The 26,070-nt window shown below is 39.4% G+C and overlaps 2 protein-coding genes across 2 annotated transcripts in view; one reads left to right on the forward strand and one right to left on the reverse strand.

The window, feature by feature from the left end:
- acbd6 (acyl-CoA binding domain containing 6) overlaps window positions 1-7,895 on the forward strand; it is a 36,618-nt gene extending 28,723 nt beyond the window's left edge. The window contains exons 7-8 of the mRNA XM_055020573.1: window positions 4,257-4,287; window positions 6,959-7,895. Coding sequence (XP_054876548.1) covers window positions 4,257-4,287; window positions 6,959-7,113 — 186 coding nt within the window. The 3' untranslated portion in view covers window positions 7,114-7,895. The remainder of the gene's footprint in view (window positions 1-4,256; window positions 4,288-6,958) is intronic.
- Window positions 7,896-12,868: 4,973 nt separating this feature from the next.
- lhx4 (LIM homeobox 4) lies at window positions 12,869-25,052 on the reverse strand. Its single transcript, XM_055060418.1, is given in 7 exon segments — window positions 12,869-15,317; window positions 18,038-18,209; window positions 18,935-19,089; window positions 19,742-19,944; window positions 21,636-21,675; window positions 21,678-21,806; window positions 24,856-25,052. Coding segments are annotated over 7 exon segments (1,167 nt in total). The 5' UTR covers window positions 24,935-25,052; the 3' UTR covers window positions 12,869-14,928.
- Between the last annotated feature and the right edge of the window lie 1,018 nt (window positions 25,053-26,070).

Raw genomic sequence — 26,070 nt, forward strand, 5'->3', positions numbered from 1 at the left:
CTAGAAAAACAAACTAAATTATTTTTGGTTGATTTTGCAAAACTGTCAACAGAATCTGTGTACTTTATCTCTTCTTCTTGAGAGATGCTACAGGTTTAGTGAACTGTAATATTTATATCTATTTATACTCTTAATTAGTTCAGATAATCTATTTACAGTGAATTTCAGCAAGTTGAGTAATCTGGGCAGTATTTTAATTTTCTGACAGGATGTTGTATGCATCAACATTTTTACTCTACTAAAATAGATAGTTGTTGCAACTTAATAATAGCAATATTTTACTGTTCCTTTAATACATTTTAGAATGATTAAGCATCCAAATTTTACAATTACCATCTCACTTCTGATTGTTTTGGTACATATGCTGATGTCTGTAAAAATCTGTCAAATTTTGTCTTATTTCTATTTTATTTGTGTATTCTGATGAGAGTGTGAAGTCTTCATAATGAATGAATAAAAACAAATATCTCATCCTTCATTCTAGGTCTAGAGTTGTCTCAAGTTGTCCAATCTTTATCAACTGGATTAATTAGAAAATTGATCGGACAGTCCTACTGTGACTTGTCCAAGCATTCGGCATACCAAGAGAAGTGTTTCTTCATCAGTACAGAGTGTTGGCATGTAGTATGATATGGCGCAACCTTATTCTTCTGTCATTTCAAAAGTTGTTGCGTATCATTTAGTTTTGTTACAGTTATGCAACAATTATGTTAAATTTATATACGGTGTTAAGTATTATAGTGCTAAAGTTGTTGTGCTAGTTCTGTGTAGTTTTACGATATGTCCAAAAAATATGTGGCGGTCGAGCTTAGAGTTTTTAGACACCAAACTCTGTTAATGCTAGAGCTTTATTTGCTTAAAGCCACAAGTTCAGAAAATGAATAAAGTATAATGAACCTCTAGCTGTATATTTGGTATTTCAAAAATACATACAAATAAGATTTGTAAAATTTTACTGGCCTGAGTTAGAGTTGCAGAGTTAGAGTTGCAGAGTTAGTTGTTTGAGCTATGCTGTTCTTGCTCTTAAAATAATTAAAAATGCTCCTTTAAGTTAAAATTATTATTTGGTCACTTTGCAATTCTTTTTTTTTTTAAGCAACTTTGGACAAGTTACAGTGTTTCCTTTTTTCACAAGACTGCTTGCCTTCTTTTTATATCCCTCTAATCCACTTTCTCTTCCTTACATTCATCTTGCTTCACATTATTTGTGTGGTAGAAATGATAGATTAGTGGGACCTGAATTCAGCAAAACTGTAATCAGACTGATAGATCCATGCAGCTTCTAAGCATATTGCTCTCGCCTCCTCCCTCCATATGAGGGCGATACACTAGCACTCTGAGCCGGGTCTCCTCCGCCACTGTGGTACTTTATTGAGCTCTCTGCTGACATCCAGCCCAGCATTTCTGTTATGCAACAGGAAACTTTGGATGACATGTAAAAGCAGAGGTTTGGTGCAACATGCTTCCATAATGGGATGGAAACAGGGGTGCACCGGAGACAGGAGAGCGAGGGGTGGGGGATGTTGACTGCAGGTAAGAGGGTCGGAGGGGGAGTGTCTGCTTCCAAAGCAAATAGAAGACAATCCAATTTCCTGTGATTCCATCAAGCTTCCGTCCTGAATCCAGGGGCATTAAAGTTTGCGGAGAATGACCCTCACAGGCATGCAAGAAGGCTTTAGGCTGCATTTGCACTGGCAACATATACTATAATCCTTTTCAAATATGCTCATAATCTGTTATTATTACTCTTTTGTATGAGAAAGCTGTGTGAGATCAATGTGCTTTAAAATTAACATGGGAACTGTAATCCCTTCCACTTTAAATAAAGCTATGGCGTTAGGTGATTTGACTCACTGTTTTTGCTTTTGTTTGATGTGTACAAGAACGAGGAATGTTTTTTAAAAGAAGGGACATCATGTATTTTCTAGGAACATAATGCCGTATTATAGCACAATCGGGTAATTATGCTTCTATCAGTTATTCTAAAAATGCAATAAAGACCACTTTCCAACGCTCCCTCTTCCGCCCATCATGAGCTCAGTGCTCCTCCATGATGCCATTTAGTAACGTTATAACATGACATGAAACACAAAAAAGTTACGCAATACATAATACCCTCTCCACTACCTTCAAAGTTTTATATTTATAACCAGATTCTTATAATAGTTACCATAAGAATCTGTGTTGTCATTATTTAAAAGCTGCATTTGTAAGGTACTTTTCTCAACTCTACTTTACACATGTCATAGCAGAAAAATAAAATGGACAATTGGTGCAGAACATCTTAAGTTATGATTTTTACCCGCAGACAGACAGCATTGCTCTCTTGGTTGAATCACAGCACTGATTTTCATGCTGCGGTGGCGATTCACATTTGTGTTCTGAAATCCACCCAGAGGGAATACCAGGCGCTAATCCAATAAGCAGGTCCCCAAAGTGCTGGTCCTGAGAGACGAAGAAAAGCACAACAATGGTTTCACAATGCACTGACTCCCAGCCGAGGAAGGCAGGTGGAAAAGAGAGGGAGAGGACATGAAAGTGAAGAGGAAACTGAAAGGCAGATTGAAAACAATAGATGTTAGGATTGAAGAAAAGTAAGACATTTTGAGATAGCGCAAGTGGGTTTCTAAAATATATTTTTTTAATGTATAATTAATATCACTTTTAATAATAGAGCAAGTGCCACATACAGAGGGTAGAATCCTCAACGCAGCTGTGCTGGGTTCGATTCCTAAGACCTGCAAGTCTTCCTCTCGTCTCTCTTCCTATTTCCTGTCTGTTTATTCCACTAAAGGTCCAAAACCAAGATAGATTTAAGAGTTGTTGCAAATATAAACCTCAAATTAAAACACATCAAGTTTAGTTGCTCCTCCGCTCTAGATCCAACTGTCCAGAAAACACACAGAAACGATTGACGCTTTTAAATCAGGATGTAAAACATATTTATACAGGATTTTTATAAATGTCAAAAAAAAAAGCTCTCTCATTTTTGTCATGTCTTGAGTTTTACCGTTTCTTTCTTCTTATTGTGTGATGTGTCAAACTTTTATGTAATCTTTGCTTGTTTTTGATATACCAGGAGGTTGTTATTTCTGTTTATTTTTTTTTCTGCAACATTTTTTGCATTCCCTTAGCGAAATACGAATCAATTTGTCTTTCTGGCCATTTCAAAACACTGTGCTAAGTTCAAGGTCTTCATTTCTCAGACAAATGGCAACAGTTTGATCCATTTGTCTAACTTATGAGGTGCAAAGGCAGTTTGTAGTGATGATTAAGAAGTGAATCTGCTGTTGATGTTGCCTGTCATTTATTCTGCTTCATTATACCTGCGCACACACACATTTCCTCATCCTTGTCCCCAGTCAAACAATTCATACAAGAAATATGTCTCCACCACTCACCCTTTAGCCCCAAATGCAATTTGTACTATTCTAAATACACAGTCATCCTTGTCCACATGAGAGACCCTTTTGGATTTTTTGCACACTTTCTGACACAGACTGTCAATTTTAGACCCTGCAGACCCAGACTTTGAGCAGCAATCTGCTGAAAAGTACTGGAGGACAAAGGAACAGAAATGATACAAAAACACAGAGGCACTGTTTCAACTGAATGTAAATCAAAGACTACACAGGATTGGAGACCACATGATGCCAAAATGTTGAGATACAATGTGCAACTTTCTAATGCAGCTTTGAATAGTGAGACTGTGACCCTTTCTTTTTATAGCAGGACAAAAGCAGCATAACCAACAGTAAACACAATCTTTAACTGTGACCTTTGCTTTAACAAGGTTAAGGCATGTCGATTTGGACAGCACAGTTCAGAAATAAGACAATTCAAAGTGCTTTGCGTGGTAAAAACACAAAACAATAAACAAAAAAGGCAGAACAATGACAAAATAAAGAGAACACTTGATAACTGGAGATGTGTCCATGCAGAGACATGTCTATAACATGCTGGATCTTGACTTCAAAGTGTGTTAGTAAGACTTCCGTTTGGGAAAGTAGACAAAGTGAGAATTTCAAGTTAATGTCAGCATTAAGCAGTAAATGGAGAGCATAACCAGAGAAAATAGAGTGAACAGAACCAGTCACTATGTCCTCCACACTGACACCTCAAATTTTTTTTGCAATATGCAGTGCAAATATGCAGCATCTCACCCTGATTATTCTCTGATTTTGCTCACTCTGGAGTATTTTATTGCTCCACTGTCATGGGTCTGCTGAAGTAAACACTTGTTTTGCCTTTTTCAGGATAATGAAGGGCAGACAGCGCTACATTATGGTAAGGAGCCCCCTTGTATTCATCTCAGCAATTGAAAAAACGTACATTGTCATGATTATGTTGTCTGCATGCGTCCTCCCTTTATGTACAGCAGCTTGTTTTTTGCCCAAACACGCACACACACACACACACTTTGCCCACATTTGTCTCAGATTTATCATATTTCTTCTAACTCTCTGCTCCATTCCTCATCTTAATTTTCACACTTTTCTATTTTTTCACCAAGTCTCTGTAATTCCTTTCTGTTCTTTGGTTTGTATGTGTGCCTCTTAAGCTGTGTGTGTGTTTGCGTGTGCGCGCTTTTCTGTGTGTGTAATAATCGCCAGACCTCCCAGAGGAAATCAGCAGTGGTCCTCAGACTCCCCTGACCCTCTCGTGCCCCAACACAAGTGTCCCTGTTGGGCGGTGCTCGCGTCCTTTGAGCCTCTTTATGAGCGTACATGTGTGTATGAGCTGCTGCACCATCTGTCCTCCAGCGTGGCGGCGTTGGAGTGGGCATGTTGCATCACCTACCAGCAGGCTACATACACACACATATACATGCACTCATCAGAGCAGCCCCTGAGGATGTGGTATAAAACGATGACTAATAAACATAAGCGATGAACTCAAAGAGACAAATAGCAGAGAATGAAAATTCATTCCTACCTCTCTTTGCACAGGGCCGCAGTGGCTGGCAAGTGATTAATTGAGGGTTTACTGCTCACCATAAATTGTTCTCCTCCTCTACTGCTCCCCTGAGGGCTGGCCACTTTTTACGGCTCAAGGCCCAGCCGAGACACCCGCCACGCGCGCACTCGGCTGGCTGAATAAAATACTGTTTAGAGCAACAAGAGGAAAGCTGCAAGCAAAGCTGTAAAAAGCAAAAAAAGAAAAAGCAGCCGAGCTTGGTTCGTCTGATTTGGCTGATTCCCTGTGCTTTTAACACTTCATTCACCTCCGCATTCATACATGCACGCACATTTGCTTACTTGCCCACATGCATTTCGATGTATCATCACATCTCGCGCATTTGGACTCCCACCAGCTTCCAGGCCCGTCAGCCACCTCTGGGCTGCAGGTTAAAAGGCCTAGCTGTCAGTCACTGCAGCTGCTGACATCAGCGAACGTGGCACAGCACAAAGTCTGCTTTTTAAAAGGAGCCTGCGATTGATACTGACAGAGAAGAGCACTCACAACAAGAGAGGGAGAGGGAGAGAGCAGATGAGGTGGTGGGGTGGGGGGTGCCACAGGGTTTAGAGGTGCATCAGGAATGATGGGACTCACTAACTGGGTTAGGAAAGTGCAAGCTGTCCGTTCTCCTCTTTATTCTGCACTGAAACAGGGAGAGAGAGAGAAGACCCTTTTAGCGGGCCACAGATTGCCAGTGGGGCAGAAATGAATTGTTTGAAGGAGGCTCAGGTCCAGGCCAGTGTCACTGCAGGGTCTGCAGATAAGCTTTTCATTAACTTCAATCCTCTACATATGCTATATTAAACAATGCTAGTTGTTGAAAAGATATTTGGTGGGTTTACCCAAAGCAGACACCCATCACTACTACAGTTTAAAAGAAGTATTTCTTAACTTTATCTTATTAAAAGCTTAGCAAAACATGTATGGTTAAATATTTAATGAATAAAATATGAAGTGTTAATTATATAAAAAATAAAACAACTTTCTCTTTCTATCTAAAGTGAAACCAAAAATTATTGATACTCCTGTTTATTTTTCCCTTCTATGTTTCTTGCTCATCTTTATTCCAACCAAACTTCTAAGAACAAAAGGAATGCACCAAATGTTTTTGTGTTAAGTTATTTAAGTTAAGTGGCTTTATTGTGCAGTAAAACAGGACTCTACTTATTGTCAGTGTTACTTGTGTCATCACACAATGGAATGTTACATCTTTCTTGACTCCAACCGGTATTTTGTCCTAGCAAATTTTCTGCAGGTCAGCCTCGTTATGATGGTAAATTAACAAGATCAACAAAGCTGCAATGTTCTAACATGCCCCCTGGCCCAGTCACAATAAACAATAAATCAATTAATTACATAATAAAGTAAAAGAAACTCAATAATTTCTATTTGCTTGATTCATTGTTTTTCTCTTTTCTCTCTCTTTTTACTAAAAACTGAATGATAAAAGTCTTCAGTTTGGTGTTTCGGTCTCAACTATCCCTTTTTTTGAAAGATAATTTTGTTAACACAGACTTCATAATTAATTATACTTGTGCTTTCTGTTGTTTTATTTATTTATTTATTTTTGTCTTCCAGTTCCAGTGTTTTAATGTTCAATAGAATGAATTTTTTTATTAATCCTTGCGAATGTGTTTTTTATGTCGTTAATGCTATTAAAGTACTTGAAAATTGTCTCAAAACAACAATTTTATCGTTTATTGCAATGAGCTCTGGGACAATTTGTCATCTAGCAAAATTTGCAATCATGACAGGCCGAATACCACCTAAAACATGCATGTTTTAGCAATATGTCTGTCTTAACACATAAAGCTTGTATAAGCATGCTTGTTGTCTGTTTTTATATGACTTGTTGATAATCCTCCATGTCTTTATATTCCAGTTAACTCATGTATTAATTTACAAAAAAAAAAAATTTTTCCCTTTCTTCATAAACTCAACACTTGCTTTCAACACCTCCTCCTATCCTCTGCTTCATTATGTCCTCTGTGTTTCCTAGCATCCGCCTGCGAGTTTGCTGACATTGTAGAGCTTCTCCTGAATAGCGGCGCTGACCCATCCATCAAAGACATGGAGGGCTCTCTTCCCGAGGAGGTCACTGAATCCAGCGCCATCTCCACACTCCTGCGCCAGTACACCGCTCCGAAAGGCTAGCTCGTTTATTTATAATACCATCCAAGTCTTCTCTCGTCTCTTCTCCACACGTTTGTCCAGCATTCCCATTACTCCTCCTTGACCCTTGGAAAGACTCTCGAGGTTCTGCGGTTTGTAAGCCAGGAATGCAGATATTTTGTTTTGTTGTTCTTTAGTTTCCAAGTTTTAAAGGTGAATCTGATATCATGTTCGGCTCTTCTGGAATTCATCTGTGAACATATATGTTACATTTGATAAGACAAAAAAGGGCATTGCATGTGTTTTCAGTTATTTGTAAAAGTGTATATTGATTGTACAGTAGAACTGGATAACATGATGGTTGCTGCGAGACAGTGAAGATTTATTGACAATAATTTTGCTGTACTGAGGAAAGTATTGCCAGAATAACTTCTGCTCAACAAACATCTATGTGGACCATATGACAAATTAATAAACTAGATTATGTCTTGGAAACATTTTACTGAAATGATTTTACATAATTTTAATGTGTTGTATCTGGATTTATGAGCTTTAAGTCTTTTGGAAAATACTTTTAGACGTTTGCTCTTCTAAAAGTCCTAATAACTATCCTCAAAAATGAACATCACATAACTTATTAACATAAAGTACTGCACCATACAGACACTTCATATCAACCTGCCTCCCAGCTGAAACCTGATAACCTGACAGATGTTTATTCTACATTCATCTTCTCTGAATTAGTTTATGGTTCTGTTGTTATATATTAAGGAATGCTTCATTCATTTAAAAGTTTTCATCATTAAAGTCTTACTTGAAGCTTTGCTTGGCCTCCCATCAGTTGCTTGGTTGTGTTGGGAAATGACCCCCGCCCCTAAGCAGAAACAATGGTCAGCTAATTCATTTCTGACAAAAGATGTTCTCAACACCTGGTAGATTTGGAGAACGTTACCAGCTATAGTAGAGAGATCAGGTTGAGATATTGGATATTGATAAATTCCTGCCAAAAAAAACAACAGTGGAGCCAAAAGATGCTTTAACATGGTATTAGTTTTAGGTTATACTTTAATTATTTCAATTTTTATTCAGTTGAATTGTGCAGAATGTCACATTAGATGTGGTAAAAGTAAAAAAAAAAAAATTTAAATAGATTTCTACACTTTTGAGACCAACTAAAAATCACTCCAACAGGTATATGCTACATATATATTGTTGAGTGTTCATAATATTTTGCAGCTTTATTATACTGCTCATGTTTAAAAGTAACCAATTCATATCTAAAGTGAACACACTGAACAACACACAGCATGTTTTCAGCGCTGCCTCTGGACTATGATGTCATAGAGGAACGTATCTGGAGACTCGCCAAACATAACCAACACATCTTTGGAGTCTAAATCTCCTTTAGTTGTCGTCAAGCCTCGGCTCAAACACACACACTGAAAATACGCTAAACCTTGACCCAGATTTTTAACTACACATTCATGAAGATCTCCCAGCAGATTTTCTGCACAGCACTTGAGACAAAGCTTAATCCTTAACTATCTAATGCACGAGTTCACTCTGACCCCATGCTCAACCCCCCTCTCTGCCCAGTGTCACACTGAAAATCTGCTGCGACTTAAGGTGTTAGATAACTATCAACATGTCTGGTGGGAAGCTGCCAGACCTTCAGCCTCGGATTGAACTGGATTGTGCATACAGTAGTCTGCACAAAAAATGAATTCACATCTTTTTTTTTTTCTTGAACAAAATCTGAAGGTCTTTTCAACTTCGCTGTCCACTATTTTTGTTTGATAATGTTGCATATTGTGTTGTGTGTGCTAAAATAATTATAAAAGTGGAAGCTAAAAGAAGAAGAAAAGCCTGAGACAGAAGAACAGTTTCTGAAAGTTATGTCTCTAAAAAATATCAGGGTAAAATCTAGAGTAACAGCATGAGAAATACCTTTTTTCAGCTTATAGCTCTTTAACCCTTTCCTGGTAATAGCCTGCCCCTGGTTTTACACTTTTTCTTCATATAGATGTTCTGATTTACCGATGTAAACCCTAAACTGCTCAGGAGAGGTACTCAGAGGTTTGTTACTGAACACAAGGGAACAAACTGCATCATGAGGACTTAAGGAACACAGTATAGTCATGCACTCTAACATGGTCCCTATGGAAGAGTTGCAAGAAGAAACGTTACAGGAAAAAGTTGTGGAAGAAATGCTCTTTAACCTTCTTGCAAAACCCTGTGTTTGTTGGAAAGTTAGCATTTGACATCATCCTATGTTGTGTGTAGGGGAGGCAGCATCAGGGTTTTGCAGCAGGGACACTAAAGCTGCCAAAAGTTAATGAGAATATGAATCGAGATACATGGTGTCCCTCACCACAGCACATTATAAACATGGCAGAACTCCTGGTTTTTACTTGGTATCAATTTACCTCTTGATTGATATCTTGATAAAGACCAATTAAACTGTTAGCTTAGCACCTCTCACACAAAGGGTGCCCTGAACTAGTCCCTACTTCATTACTGTCTGGATTAGTAAACTAGAGAAAAATTGAAGACTCCATCAGTCATAGTATTTAATACATTTCTGTTCAGGGGTGTGGAATTATCCTGTCAAAGTTTGATCAGTTTAGCCAGTTTACACTTTAAATAAATGCTTAAAAACAGACCATCTTCATTAGACATCACGTTCAAAGCAAGTCTTGGATGTGATGATCTACAATCCCACAAAGAGGAGAGGAGACCATTTCACTGTTATAAATTCCATCCACATGCAGCCATTAGGCTGCTGGTGTTCCTCTGGTGCTTGTTTTGGTCTCACTGTTGTCTCCTTGTTGCTTCCTGAACCTCGGTTACAATGGATAGAGGTAAGAGAGGTTGACGGCAGTCATACTTTCCCCCCAGGTTGTCTGCAAGACTCTGACACTAAGCCCATTATGCTTCCATTATGGAGCTTCAATTTTCCTTTGAGCTTTTCACTTGTGACACTGCAGCTCCCTCCCTCTGCAAGCCTCAGACTCACATGCACCACAACCTCTCTGTAAGCAGCCCTTCTGAATATTTATGCTGTTTCTTTACAGGTGAAAAGTAATAAAGTAGGATCAGAAGCAGTTTAAGGTATGTGTACTTCACTTTAGTGCTTCATAAGCCTTTTTTTAATCTTCTTTAGAGTTTATCTAGAAATATATAACAAAGTAACATTTTTAATGATCAAGAAAGATTCGAACATAAAACACTGAGTTCCTTCAAATCTAGACTAAAATCCATGTGTTTAGAGTTGCTTTTGGACCATAACAAATGAAACACTAACCAACATTTTCATGTGGATTGACGGCATTTGGAAAAATATAACGTTTCTGTTGTTGATTTTTGTGTTTTTATGATGTTGAACGGCCTCCTTGCCGTACTGTACAAATAAAATTAGATTTATTGATTTGATTGACTAATCCCCCAAGATTATCATGAGCCCATTTTATTTTACCTGTCATGTGTCTAATATCTGCAGCTCCAGCAACTGGACAAGTCGCAGTTTTCCTTTAAAACAACCTTGAAGGTGTCATTGAAAGACTTCTGCTTGACTCCAGCCAACTCAGCCATCATGCAGATCATTGTTTACTGCAGGGCTGCATTGAAATCACTCGAAGAGAAAAATGTCCTTTCCCGATGCTCTGAGATTGACTTTCGGTCCAAAAACAAATCCTGTCTGTTTTGCATGTTAATTTATTCCTTTTTGCTTCATGCAAGAAAAAAAAAAACACATGGCGTTTCCTTTAGGAAGTTTGTAATAAAAGCCTTGCGATCGATGATAATGGCATTTGCGCTTGTGTTTGTCATCTTTGCAAAAGCAACAGTGGTGGAGTTCCCTCAGATTTATATGTATACTAGTGCTGTAAGTGGCGTGTAAATTATCCTAACTGTCTGTGCAGCTCTTTATCTTTGTAAGCTGGTTCTATTAGACCCTATCCATTAATGCCCATAGCCCATCCAATCAATGCTTAAATAAAAATCAGCTAGATTTGTGGCATTTTATGCAAACGTGCAAACTCCAACCAGAATGAGTGTTTGCCCTTTTGTTTTTATAATGCTGAAAGAATATCTAAAACAAAGCAATCGATAGCACTTATGTTTGGGTTGCACGGCCCTCCTTTCAGACAAATGTTCCACATTCCCACATAGAAATGAGTTTCATTCTGATGTACGCTGTGGTGTAATTTCATTATAACACATTTCATTTCTTTCTAATTATTTTAATAAACATGCTTAGCCAAGATCATAATTCAGTCATCTTTCACATCCACTTCATCTGGATCAGCGTTGCAGAGAGGCTGGACTATTCAAACAAAAGGAGGCGTAGCGAGACACACACTGGACGGCACATTCGTCCATCCGTCCATCCACGTACTGTCACTGAAAAAAATATTTGCTTTTTTTTAACTAGTGTCAAAAATTACTCAAATTTGTTACAGCTAATTTGATTAATTTTGCTCAAGCTATCACTGACTTCAGAATTATCCAAATCAGAATTATTAGCTTGAGAAAAACTAATAAAATTAGTTCAAATAAACTTTTCTATTTCAGTGCAGGAGGTGAAAGCGGTCTTTGACTAGGCCGTTCAAACACATGAATAGCATGAATAGCTGCATTCGGGAAGGTGAATCTTCACCACGGTACTGAGTCTCTCAGGCACAGCAGAAACATTTCTGCTGAAGAGCAGCATTTCACATCACAACAAGATGCTTCAACCAACAAGTTTCCCCGTGGCGATTCCACATTCCTGTGTCCCCTGCATGACTTGTGGGAAACGTGAGACAAGAAACATTATTAGCTTTATGTTAATGAAGGCTTACTCCCTTCATAAAGAAAGTTCTTGGTTGTAATATAACAAAATGTGAAAAAGGTATCGTTACCTTTCCAAAGTACTACATAACTATAAATCTTTTCAATAGTTGTGTCGCATCACAAGGGGAGAAAAAAGATGTGAGGTTCTAGTGAAGACCTTAGAGATAGTTTCATGTCTGCAGAGCAGGAGCCTCGTTCACACAGTCCTCAGCACAAATGTCTGGGGTTTGATTCCCGACTCAGAGATCCACAAAACCGAGAAGAAACATCTTCATCTCTAACAATGTGCTACAAAAGGCAATTATTTTAGACAGCTTTGAGAAAATCCTCAAAGCATGATGGCTTAAAATCAACACAGCTTTAATGCACAATGTATTTAAAATTCTGACATACTCACATAAGAGACACGTTCTCTTTGACTGGCTACAATGCATGTTTGGCCATATTTCACAAATCACTCTACGATTAGTTAACAGTCTAGGATTAAGGGTAGATTTGACTGTGCTGCAATCTGCTCCAGTGTCTCCTCAGCACTGATAGGATCAGAGAAGCGGCCAGCAAGGCATCTGTTTGTGTGCATGTTTTATTCCCCTCCCCTCTGTCCTCCCATATAGTTTCTTTTCATGCATCTTTCTTGTCACCCCCACTCTCGGAGAGCGAGAGAGGAAAACAGCATCGATCACTGTTAAATGACTGACCAGTGCCTGTTGGAGGTACTAAATGGATCTCCACAATTGAATAGAGGCCTAAGTGTGTGGTAAATGCTCTCAATGGGTAAATGAATTTGTGGGTTAACTGGCTCGAAGAGCGTTTCGATAAGGCAAAAATAATAAAAACACCAACAGGACATATTTTTCTTTAAATGCGTCATAAATAAAGCTCGCCTGGCAATCTTAGCTCTCGCATTCATCACTGCAGGCCAGCTCTGTGAAAAATAAAGAGAAACTCACTCGAGGGGTAACCAAAGACAATTCAGCTTTATTTTCCTCATATAGATTTACCTGTACACGGTTCATACCATTACACAGAAGGCATAAATGAATAAATTCAGTGCTCTCTTTTACATCTTTTTCAAAGACACATGGCAATAATAATAATAATAACAATAATAATAAATAGCGCTCATGAAACAAGACAGTCTACACGTTTTCAAACTGTACAAAATTTACAACAATAAGATGCAAACTTCTGAGGCAAAACAGACTGAACAAAACTGCTTCTATGATGAGTTTCCTGTGTTGTTTTCCTCTAAAATCCCAGATTTCAGCCAACAAATTATGTTGTAATTCAGCTGTGAGCAGCAGTAACTGCGTATCCACTGGTTTGTGCAGGGAACAAAGCTGTGACACGCGTCTGACAGGAGGGATTATGCTTTTTATTTACATAGCAGAAAATTAATTGGAATTACCTGGCATTACTGAAATACATTTTTCACTTTTCTAACACATTTTAAAGTAATGTCTGAATAATAAATAATCAGAAACCTTTATTCCAAAACAATTCAAATAAAATATACATAATAAATAAGCACTTTAAGAAATAAAGATCCATTTTAAAGGCCAAACTTTTTCCCCTCTCTTGACTTGTCCGTTTCACTCACATATTAAAAGTGTTGTGATTTTAAGAGGTAAACACATTGTAATTTGTGGGCTGTAATCTGTAATTGTGTCACTGCCTGTTATTTGATTTGCCATGAGGTAAAATACGAGAAAAAAAAAAAGATTTTTTTGTTTTCTCCAAAGAGGTGCTCACATCGACCGACTTGTCCTCAGATCAGACAGGAGCAGAGGTGAGACCTGGGAGGATGCATTTTCCTGCACAAGCATGAAACTCTGAGTTAATTTTACAACTTAAACGAAGCTCACGGGGGATTTACTTTTGAGCTATTCTTCTTGTAGCAAATAATTTGTGAAGCGGGAGCTGACGGTGACTGATCTCTGCAGCCCATCCAGCTCAGATGCTGAATTATGAGCTCTGAATGTGGCAGACTGTGTTAATCCCTCTGGTACAAAGGGCCGACATCACATCTGGAGTTGGGGGAAGTAGGTTGATAGCAGGCAAAGCTGAGGCTGCTGCTGACTGAGAAGATTATCGGGAGAAGGCTGGATCTGACTGAAGAGAACAGAGCAGGGGCGTTTCTTTGTTCCTTTTAATACTTATTGGTGTTTATATTTATTACAGAAACATGTTTTATATATTTGTATCTGAAGAATAAATTAATGCAGAAATATGACCTATACTGAAAGTTTCAGCTCCTCGTGTGAAAAAGGGTTTAATACTAACGGATTTCTTCTCTGAAGCGTCTTTTACTCAGATTAAGTTCTGTAAATTTGACCGCTTTGTCTCAAAACACCCTCAATTTCTGGATGCACAGTTCAGCAGATCAGACCATTTCTCAAAACACCTTATCGGCAATACATAAAAAAACTAGACAAAAAAAAATGAGCACGTTTCTAGATTCACGCTTGTGCCACTGCTCTTGTAGTTTTTCTCCGAGTGAAACACTGTTTGCCTTGTGCATACGTCTCTCTCCTCTGCACTCCTGTCCGTTCACGTAGAAAAAGAAGAGGAGAGTAAAGTGCAATGCCAATGTGAAGGCTCTGGTACGGCCAGCCAGCAGTTCGACTCATTGTGGATCAGAAGCATGCAGCTGCCTTCTGGGCCCGGTACAAATGACGGCCCTGACCTGTGAGTTTCAGCACAGTCCACCAGTGTTTCTGGAGTTTAGTCTCCTGTGTAGCGACTGAACAAAATAAAAACAGGCAATAATTAAAAAAAGAAAAAATGATGCAGTGTTGAGATTGAACATTCAGGTGTTGCTTCACTGCTTAAGTCCATTCTGCATCTTCCAACCTGGTTGTTATCTCACTGTTTGGACTCCAGTCAAGCTTTTTCTCTCCCCCGAGCAACACAAAGCACAGCAGTCTCGCAGGGTGAAGTAAAGAAATGTTACAAAAAAAACAACAACATCTGTCGTGTTCTTTTGATAAATCCTCATAGTGGTTCTTTTGCTGAGCTGGAAGCTCAAAACTGGGAATGGTCCATCTCATCCAGCCAAGAGGCCGGGCTGGTGGGGAAGTCAGGGTATCCCGTACTGCTGCCCGTAGAGAGGTCTGAGGTGGGGCCCCCCGCCATGGCCCTCAGAGCCTGTCCCACTCCGCCCGGCCCCCCCTGCGCTACCAGACTGTCCATGTTAAAGGTCAGGTTGTTGAGGAGAGGTGTGTGGCCGGGCAGGGAGGTGATGGAGGAAGGTGACTGCGGTAGACCGTAGGGGCTCCCTGGACGGATGTCTTGGTAGGGCTGTCCCGCTGCGTCGACGGAGAAGCTGCCGTTCATGACGGCGCTGCTGGTCATGTCTCCCACGCTCCCGTAAAGGCCGTTCGCGTGGCTGAGGTCAGACAAGACGTGGTCATCTAGGGAGATCAGAAAAGAAGATCAGTAAGAAATAAAACAGGAGATTTCTCTTCTTTAATAGGTTTAATTGAGCATTAAGTACAACACAGTCTTCTGCTTAAGTATTCAGACAACTTGAATGTTTTATTTTTGAGGCAGGAATCTGTTTCAATGTCTTTTTACACGACAGAGAAACCCTAAAGTGGTGTATAACTTTGAAGTGTTTCGAAAAATGGTTTTGAACGTCACCCAGGTTAAAATATTTTGAGAAACAACCGAACATAATTGCAATTATTTTTGGGTCGGTCGTTTTGGAGCTTGGCAGATCGAGACTGAGCAATTTTCCCTTTCAAATAACTCAGCATGAGCAATCCTTACCATAGATTCTTAGTTATATTTAGATCTCGGCTTTGACTGGGCCAGTACGCAGGTACATTGGTCTGTTATAGATCTAACTGTGTTTCAGGGTCAATGCAGAAAACCTATAAGACATAAGCAAACTAAGCAGCCGCTTAGGGCCCCAGGGCCACCAAGGGGCCCTCTCAGTGGAGCTGATTTTCTTTGTTTGTTTTGTTTTTTTAGTAATGACTTTTATGTCATCATAATAACAAAAACACACCATTTCATAATGAAGTGATTTGTTTTTGCAATTATATATAATTTGATAATGTATGTAGAAATCTATTTTATGGACAAAAAGAAAACAAATTGCTCTTGGGGGCCCCTGGTGGCCGCGGTAGGTACCGGTAATTTGAGCTGCTGTGCAACGTGCAGAGCATTAAGGGTCCAAAGCGCCAGTAGAAGATAAGTTAGCAAAACAATGTCTCAAAACACTACTCATCCTTTGGGGAGGGAGAAGAGAGGAAGAATAGAAAAAAGCCAAAATGTGTTTTAATATGTCTTCATAACGTAATGTTTCTAAAAAAGACATGTGAATAATAAAAAATTATCTTCATAGGGGAGCTGCTCTAAGCTGTGATATGTTGTTTGCTGATGATAATTTATGTGGCTAAAACCAACAATATTTTTTACATCAACTTATAAGGTATGTGAAACGTCTGTTAAAATCATTTGAAGGCTCAGAATCGACCTGGTACCGGTACCGGTCCACATTCTCAAGGGAGAAAATCTCACCTGGTGGCAATTAAAATTTTAGCTATTTGGAGTTATGATTAAGAGAAATTAATTTAATCATAGAGTGTCATGAATTTGTGTGTAGAGCTGCACTGATTGCAGTTTTCTGGCCGATCCAAAGTTACCATCTTTAAAAAGCCTGACCTGCCGGTTTTGAGTTAGTCTGAAATGTTGCTAAATATAGCAAGAAAGTCACTAAGTTGGTTACAGAGGGGAGAATATTGTTAACTGTAAACCTGACCTGGTGGGCCAGTCTGTCAGTGAAGCCTCTTACAGCAGAGCAGAAAAGGACGGTGGCTGATTTTTAAACCTTTGCTGACAAAAACAAGATCAGGGGATAAGATGGGCTTCACATGTAAGTATCGGCCAATAAAATATCAGACAGTCACGATCCCCCAAAATTAAAGAAATAGTGCCCAGAAATCCACTGGCCGATAAATGTATCCTATATTATATATGCATATGATATAATGTAAACAGCACTATCAGAGATGCAATACGTTTACAGCAGGCATGCGAATGATCTAATATTATCTTCCATCACTCCCTCTGCTTTTTAAGGTGATTGATTGAACAGAGCTTTGTGAGACTGTCAAAATTTGGGATATTATATTTATAAAGATCCTATTGGTTGAATGTGATTTCATCTTGAGCTGTTAGAGAAAAGGAGGGTGAATACAAATCCACACCAAATGTTTCTGATTTTTTTATTTGTGGACAAAAATTAATAAGTAAAAAAATAAAACAATCCATTGTTTTCCCTCCACTTCAGGAACTGTGCTATGTGCAGTGTTTTTATGCATTGTAAAACAGATTGAATTTTGTGACTGTGATATAAGTATTTATAGAAAAGACTGCATGTGAAGTGGAGAGGCTTTAGGTTTCTCTCAAAGGAAATTTAAAAAATTAAAAACAGCTCTTTAGCATTCATTCAAGACTGCAGAACTCTTGACTCATATCAAGTAAAATGTGTGGATCCTGATCTTCTAAATAGTATGACGCACATGCTAAACCTGAAATTCATATCTATGTCTGTGTGCTGGTCAATAACTGCAGTACAAAATATGTGTTTACATCTCCAATCGATCCCCTGTGTGGCTTCAGTAACAACAAAGCCCAAAAGCACTTTCTCTCTAATTGAATAAAAGCCTCACATGCTTTATAGAGTTTCTGTCACCATGTTTTCATTTCTCATAAAAACAGCGTTCTTTTTCAAATTGGTTCAAAGACTTTTACAATTATCCAAAAAGGGAAAGGAGGAGGGTGGCGGGGGTGGGGCTGTGAATATTAAATAACAAAAAGATGCCTAAAACTCCATTTGCATCCCACTAAGGAGCCGTTGTTCATTTCCAATAAGCTCCATCACACAAACAAACAGAGGCAGAAAGCATCAGCGGCCACAGAGGAAAACTGAAACAGGTATGACATTTTAAATTTGCCTCAAAGTGGCGCACTCCAACAGGAGACACAAGCAGGCAAATGAAAAGCCACAAAGATGCGTTGGCATCTGCAGCTCTCATGTGATTTACCATTTTGAATGCTCCCTTAATCCTATTAGCAGGAATATGTCTGCTAATTCCCTTTCTGGGACGAAAAAAAAAAATACCTCGGAAGCTCAGTTCGCTGTCGCTGAGCCCTGCATCATCAGCTGAGCTCTCCTTCTCCACTTTGGTTCCTCCTCTGCTGCGTTTGACACTTTTATAGAACTGAGTCCAGCGGTGGCGACCGGCATCTTTCTTTAGACGCTTCTCCTTTGCTCGCCGGTTCTGGAACCAAACCTGCCGGGTTAAGCCATAATATTCATCTTTAAAAAAGTCAAATCAAACAAATAACATTGCCATCATAATTTCATTTCTCTTTTCTTTATTTATGTTTTTATATCTTGTTTTAGGTTGGCATTAAACATTTAATAAATCAAGAAAGTTTCTATTTTATGTCAACATGATGTAATATTTGACCTCTCCGATTGCTTGGCATACAGTTTATAGCACCTATAAAAAAGTGAATAAATAATGATAACTTATCACTGATTTTTATCAATATTTGTTATAAGCAAAGATTTTGCCACAATAAAAATTTAAAACAAAATTATAAATATGTTTATAAATAACTACATAAATTGTAATTAATTCTGCACCTACAGTACATAGCTAAATAATTATTTATTTTTTGTACAGAATGGGATCAAAAACAATAAAACAATGTCAGTGCAACATACAGAATGGATTAAAATAATAACACTGTTCTATCTAAGCATGATCAAGAAATAGAGGTTCGCTAAAACACCTAGAAGCTTCTAAACACATAAAGCAAACATGATTTTAAGTCCTGATGAGAAAACTACAGGCTTTCCCAGTCATAATGACATTGTTTAAATTACTACAGATGATCAGAGAGACGAGTATTAATGCCTTATGACAGAAGAATTCACTCAACCACAGTCGAATTGGAGTGAACTCATTTTGCAAGTCTAAAAGCACATTTTTAAGAATGAATGCTCTACCTGCACCACCCTCATGTCCAGGCCTGTCTCAGAGGACAGCTGCTCTCTGACGTGGCGGGCTGGCTTTGGCGAGTTTTTGTAGGCACTTTTGAGGGTCTCCAGCTGCTTGGCGGTGATGGTGGTCCTGGGTCGTTTGGTCCCACCCTCTGAATCATCTGTAAGCACAGTTGCAAAACATGAGTGGCATCCCTCTGCATATATTTGTGTGTGTGTGTGTGTGTGTGTGTGTGTGTGTGTGTGTGTGTGTGTGTGTGTGTGTGTGTGTGGTGTGTGTGTGTGTGTGTGTGTGTGTGTGTGTGTGTGTGTGTGTGTGGGTGTGTGTGTGTGTGTGTGTGTGTGTGTGTGTGCGTGTGTGTGTGTGTGTGTGTTTTAAATGAAGCGAATAGTTATGCAGGGCAGTGTATTATTGTCCTTGTGCATCTGTCCCACTCCCACAGCAGAGGACATAAATCTACCCTTTGCCAGAGGAGAGGAGTTATTGGAGCCGCACCATATAAGAGCATCGGTTCACTTTACATAATCAATCAGAGACGCATGGAAATCTCAGAGGAGAGGGAGGGACAGAAACAGCACACACACCCAGATGACAAACACCAACGATCCACAGTCAGAAGTTATTTTGCCTCGCTGAGAGGTGCATACAGCTTGATCTATCACGCTCCTCTGCAATTCTGATGCGGCCCAGTTAGGTCAGAGCCTTTCAGCGGCGAAGCGAATAGATGGACATTTGGAACAATCATTTTATATCACTGGAAGTACATGTTCACCCTTTCTTCTCATTCCGCTTTGACAGTGAGCAACACCTACCGTTCTGTTTGGCGGTCTCATAATCCACCTTGCACACCAGCCTCCCGTCCTCCATGAGGTAAAACTCGTCGCCGGTGGCCAGCTGTCTGCTGCACATGATGCAGGCGAAGCAGTGCAGGTGATACACAAAGTCCTGCGCCTTCCGCACCACCTGCGTCGGAGGGATGCCCTGCTGGCACGACGCACATTTTGTCCCAAAACGCCTGAAGGGAAACATGAAACAGAGATGGTGATGGAGATGCAGACAGCGAAACTTCCATAAATATGTTGTCAAACAGAAATATGTGACAGAGTTTGCAACATGTGAAGTCCTTGCTGTTAAAAGCAAAAGGAAACGAGCTCTGCAGAGCATTTCTGTTAGCAGCACGCCTGACAGATGCGTCAGTGGAATGCATCGGGTTTGCATATCTGCTTGTGTGCTGGCATGCTTGTATTTCTGCAGCTAAAGTACCGACATTAAACAGAGCTTGTTGAAAAAGGCAGCACACAATAAACCCACCCTGAGGAGAACCAGTAAAACACTGACTGAGGAGAGGAGAGGCTCTAAATCAGGAAGGTGAAGCCTTCCAGTCTCTAACCAGAAAAACCATATGTGTGCTGTTCCATGTTTGAAGAGTTTTGAACATGCCAACGTCCCCCTCAGGAGGCCCCCTGGGTCAACTAATACAGTTAGCAACCAGTTAGACTCCAGAGCTCCTCGGGGGTCTCGTTCAAGCTTTGAGCATTAAAACCTTTCAAACGTGATTTAGTAAAAAGCCCAGATCTGCTGATCCTGTTTTGGATGAAAGTCAAACTCAATTTTCTTCTGTAATGCTTCTGAAATCCAATCATTAAAAGAAAGAAGCAAAACGGCAAAAAAAAAGAAAGAAAGAAAAAGAAAGATTGTGAAATATAGGGATTTATAATCAGAGCCAAGTTAATCTATGGGTGTGAAAATCACAGATGTTATAAATAGCATCTTCACCAAGCAGACAGGGAACCAGTGTGAAGGTTCACAACCGCTTTAAGATAAATGTTTCAAAACTTTCTTCCATCAGAAAAAAGGATTTTCTCCATCTGCCCCCTCCCCCACATGTTGCTACACACTGCCAGTCAGATGGCTGAAAGAGACCTACTACACTTTCCTGGCCCCTACAAAATTTTTCTTCTCAAGCATGACTAAAAAGACGCCAATGACAATGCTGAGTAAAGTCACAACCAGCAATGATGCCAGCATGTTGAGCCTACATTACTTTATAAAGAGCAGAATGACGGCAGGTTTATTTCATGCAATAAACACTCAAAAACCTAATGAGTTTGGCGTCAGCTTATGATATATTTTGACTTAAATTTGTGTGTCACATAAAAAAACAGAGCAATTGCTGTGAAAACTATTATTATTTTTGTGATAATAACTCTAATGTTATATTAAAAAAAATGAGCTCTGACATGGATGCATTCAACTGTCTTGCCAAAAATAAAATGGATTTTATGATTTTTTTTTTGTACAAAAATTGCAATACTGTGAAAATATTGTATTTGTACACCAGATATATCATGAACATAGAATACCGGTTCATGTCTAATATGCACCAATATGTACTATATATATATATATATATATAGATATATATATATATATATATATATATATATATATATATATATATATATATATATATATATATATATATATATATATATTATATATATATATATATATAAGCGATTCTAAGCATTATTTCTGAATTTTGGCACTTTTAGCAGTTTTGATGCATCAAAGAGTCCCCCAACAGAAAAGCTGCAATCTTTGCGACTTAAAATAAAACACAAACCGGTGATAATGCTCAGTAAAAAAAATAAATGAAAATAACAAGAAAACAACGACAAGAAGAAAAGAGAAAGGCGCACTGACTTGAAAAAGTCCTCCTTGCAGTAGACGCTGCCTGCCCGGAGAAACATTTATCCGCCAGCGGGGTCTGGCAGTCTGCGCACTTGAGGCACTTGGAGTGCCAGTGTCTGTCCAGCACCTTCAGGATGAACTTATCCAGGATGTGCTGACTGCAGCCTGCACACTGAGGGATCTCTGCCAGGGGAAACAACGACAAGGCCATGTCACACTCAGCCACCGACACAAGGCAGCCAAAGGTCCAACATCACCAGAGAGATTCGCTCTTTTTACGGGAAAAGTCGTTTCGGAGGGAATTTTCTTTATTTCTCACAGGAGGTTGAATTAAACTCGCTAAATAAATCCTTTGTCAAAATCAACCAAGAGTTCCCTCCGTTAAAAATACAAACATTTGAATAAATTCCATAACATAAATATTAGGGTCATGTTTATATATATATATATATAGTATATATATATATATATATTATATATAATATATATATATATATATATATATATATATATATTATTTTTTTTTTTTTTTTTTTTTTTTTATCATTCTGTGGTTTTCCAATTACGCGTTTCCTGATCCTGTTTTCAGCTTCTCGCTCTGGTATTATGGTACATTCTCGATTTTATGGAAAATCAATCCTCACATAGCAAATGTTGCCTTTTTTTTTTTCTTTTTTAGATAAAATTGCACTGGAATACAAATGTCTTTCCATAAAACCGTGTGCGCTCGGTAAGGACTTCCGTCTCTGTCCGAGGTGCTGATCTCAGAGGTATTCAACTGCAGAGCAAAAAAAATTGTTCTTTTTTTTTTTTTTTCTGACGACGTATTGATTTTCTCCGTCTTAATCTGGTTTGCCTCTTCCATCTCGATCTTAATTAATCCCTGAATGATTTTATGGAAAGCGTGGTGACAACCAGTGTCTGTAGGTGAGACTGCGTCCTACAGACATAAATCAAGATCAAGGCGCGATTAGATTCAGATATTTCTTTGTCATAATAATTTTGAAAACTAAATCTGCAGCAGTGCACGATGTCCATTCAAACACACTGGATCTTTACGAATTTATTTCCAAAGCACAACTGATCGATTTTTCATTTATTTTAAAAACAGAGCCACGCATTTGACGTATTTTTGCGTCGTTCCTTCTGTGCATGCAGGCCTTCTTCTTCTTTATTATTATTTTTTTTTACTAAATAAAAAATAATCTTTCCATGCAAAGTAAGGTTGATGTTAACGTTGTGAATGTCTGTAAATATAAAAAGACATTTAAAAAATAGAACATCATTGATTGAAGCATTTTGGTTTTGTTTTTGTCACACATCTGCATGATTTCTACTGAAGACAGCGGTGACAGCATGAGGTGAAAGTGAGCAGAAAATTGAGCAGGAGTCTGAACCCACGCAGTGGGGCTGTTTACAGCGTGCAGAGATCACATCTGCACGCTGTAAAAACCTCCCTATGACAAAAACATAGATGTTATTCTGCATTCTGCAAATGCAGGTGCTGCGAGAGAAGCATGCTTGCAAACATAATAACTATAAAATAGTAAAAATGTATGATTTTTTTGTGTTATGTTGTTTGCAAAAATTTGATCTGAAAAATAAAAAAAAAGTCAGATCGCCATTCTGGCCCACTCATCATTTTTTAAAGGTAAGAAATAGAAGATTTTATTGTTAAAACATCTGCTTGAATCCTGAAAACCTGGAATATTGCAGAAGCAAACATTGTTCCCTTAGCAGAAATATTTGGGGCTGACCCTAACCCTAACCCTCATTTATTTGTCAAATGAAAATCAAAACATTTAAAGTGTATGTAGGTAGAAGAGAGGAGTGGCCTGTTTTCTGTTGCTTTCTTCTCTTTACAACTTCAACATTTAAAAAAAAAGGAATTAAAAACATTGCCTGAGTGAGGCTGATGCCTCCAACTTTTGACCTCACTAAGTAACTTATGATTATTTACTTAGTAAATAAGTAAATACTACAACCTAAGAGTTATCAGAGGTTTCCCTTTTTTTCCGGATATGAGATGCTTAGAGCGGCTCCTTTGGTTCCTGAAATAATCCAGGTTTAGATCCAGGATGAATCCTGGCGCTGCAGGAGGCTGAGTGGCAGGATCTTTATCCAATCTGTTAATCTGAATCCATTCATAACATTAAAGAGCAGATAGATAGATAGATAGATAGATAGATAGATAGATAGATAGATAGATAGATAGATAGATAGATAGATAGATAGATATAGATAGATAGATAGATAGATAGATAGATAGATAGATAGATAGATAGATAGATAGATAGATAGATAGATAGATAGATAGATAGATAGATAGATAGATAGATAGATAGATAGTTTTCGTTTTGAGCATTTTATCTTATAATTTTATGAAACTAGATTAATTAAATTGCAGTAATTATCTCACCCTTACAGGGTTATCATTACATTTTTCTTTTCTTCTTCTTCTTGTTGTGTGGGTGGGTTTGGGGGTCGCCTATATTTTCCCAACTCGACCCTGAATAATTGGGTCAGAGCAGAAACGGATCCGGTCTCACTTCAGTCTTTACGCGCTCAGATTATGAAAGGCCGCGGCGCGGATTAACGAGCGAACAGACGTAAGATATTTGACGCCGAAGTCCAGGAAACGTTGCGAGATTTCGTTGATAACCGCCGCACCGCAAATGTCGGTTCTGACGCCAGCCCTGTTGGACGGCCGAGGCTTTCATCAGGCTCGGTGACCGATGCCAGTCAAAGCCAGAGCGCGTTTGTCTGACGGGCCACGATGACAACCGCGTCTGATCGCCTGACCATGCAGGCTCGTTTACACATTAACAGCTGGGAGGCTCAGTGTGAATCCAGCCGCTCTGCGCCGAGGACGCAGCGCGCCGACGCCAAAAAAACCCACCGCTTCAGAACAGAAATTATTAATAACGTTTAAGGAGGCTTGAAACTGCATTGGCACCTTCTGCAGAAAAAAGCAGCAGGTCCCGTTCATCTCTTGGCCGTGACTTGGTTTTCATCTAAGTACTTTTGCGGCTTGTTTTACGAGCAGCATGACACATCACTGGCCTGTGAGGGCTTCAGTCTCCTCTCCTTGCGCTCTGGCTGTTAGTCAGCCCCCCCTTCTCCTTACCGCCGACCCCGCAGCAGTGGTCGCGTTCACCAACCTGTTCCCGGACTGGCAATCGACAGAGAAAGGCGAGAGGATGGTGGGGAAACAAACAAAACAATGTCTTACGCTGCAGTGGGACACCGAGAATCTCCGGTAAACTCTTTACAGGACTCTCTGTCGGTAGAACCGCCGCACTTTGCATCATCGTGATCCAAACGCACGCACATACACCCGCAACGCGGTGGGCGCACTCCCCCCGTCTTCGCTTGTGTGCAAAAAAAAAAAAAAAAAAACACCCAACAAGAACAAAAAAAAAAAAAAAAAAAAAACCTCAAAAACACGAAGCTGTTGCTGAGGCCCGTTTCCGCTCAAACCTTCGTTTCCAGGTATTTCTCTATTCCCAGGGTGATGCCCGAGCCACGCCGCGCCGTGCCGAGCTGTTTTGGAGTATGGAGCAGACAGGCTGCTCGGTCCATTCAGCGCCGCAGGGGCGGCAGGGGTCTGACGTCAACGCGGCACAGACTCCCCGGGAGCCAATAGGAGCGCAAGTGGAGGGTTCCCCCTCCTCCCCTCCCACATCTCCCCTGCCACAGCAGAGGTGGATAGCATCCTCGACAGGAGTAGAGGAGAGAGGAAGAGGGGCGTTCAAGATGGTATATGAAAATGTCTCCGGAGAGGCGGAACCTTGCTCCTGTGGAGACCATAAATAGCTCACTGCAGTGACTCTCTGAGGGGCCCCGGGCCAGCAGGAGCTCCCGAAGAGGAGAACCCAGCAAGACAAATGGGCATCATTGGCTTGCTGAAATTAAACCTCATTTAAGCTAATTTATCAGAACAAACGAGCGTTTTTTGTTGTTGTTGTTGTTGTTGTTGTTTGCAGAAATATTGAGAGCGACCCAGGGTTTTCCAACGCCGTGTGCAGAATTTAATTTGGCGGCCCAAACATCTACTCTTCGTCCTGTCAGTGCTGGTCTTTTGATCATTTCTTCTTTCACTTTCATCCCTTCTTTATATGATTACTTTTCTTTGCAAACCCACAGCTATCACTTGGTGATCCGTAAACATCTAAAATGTGGATAAAAATGTTTCCCAACGCCAACAACAAGCAGGATATTTTTAAAAATCAGTTTTAGATGATGACTCTGTGGGAATACTGTTCAAACTGTTGTTTATTCTTTTTTTTTTTTGTGTGTATGTGTAGAACTTTGTGAGCGTATTTCTGGCAAGGGGCCCAAGTTTGCTTTTGCTTTTACTCCTCCAAACTTTACATGTGTCATTGCAACAGAAACAAACGCGTTTTGTAGCATGATGTCACAAACACTTTCTCCATTTGGAAAGAAT

Source organism: Poeciliopsis prolifica, unplaced genomic scaffold, assembly GCF_027474105.1.
Source record: "Poeciliopsis prolifica strain line A6 unplaced genomic scaffold, Auburn_PproV2 SCAFFOLD002, whole genome shotgun sequence".
NCBI classification, from domain to species: domain Eukaryota; kingdom Metazoa; phylum Chordata; class Actinopteri; order Cyprinodontiformes; family Poeciliidae; genus Poeciliopsis; species Poeciliopsis prolifica.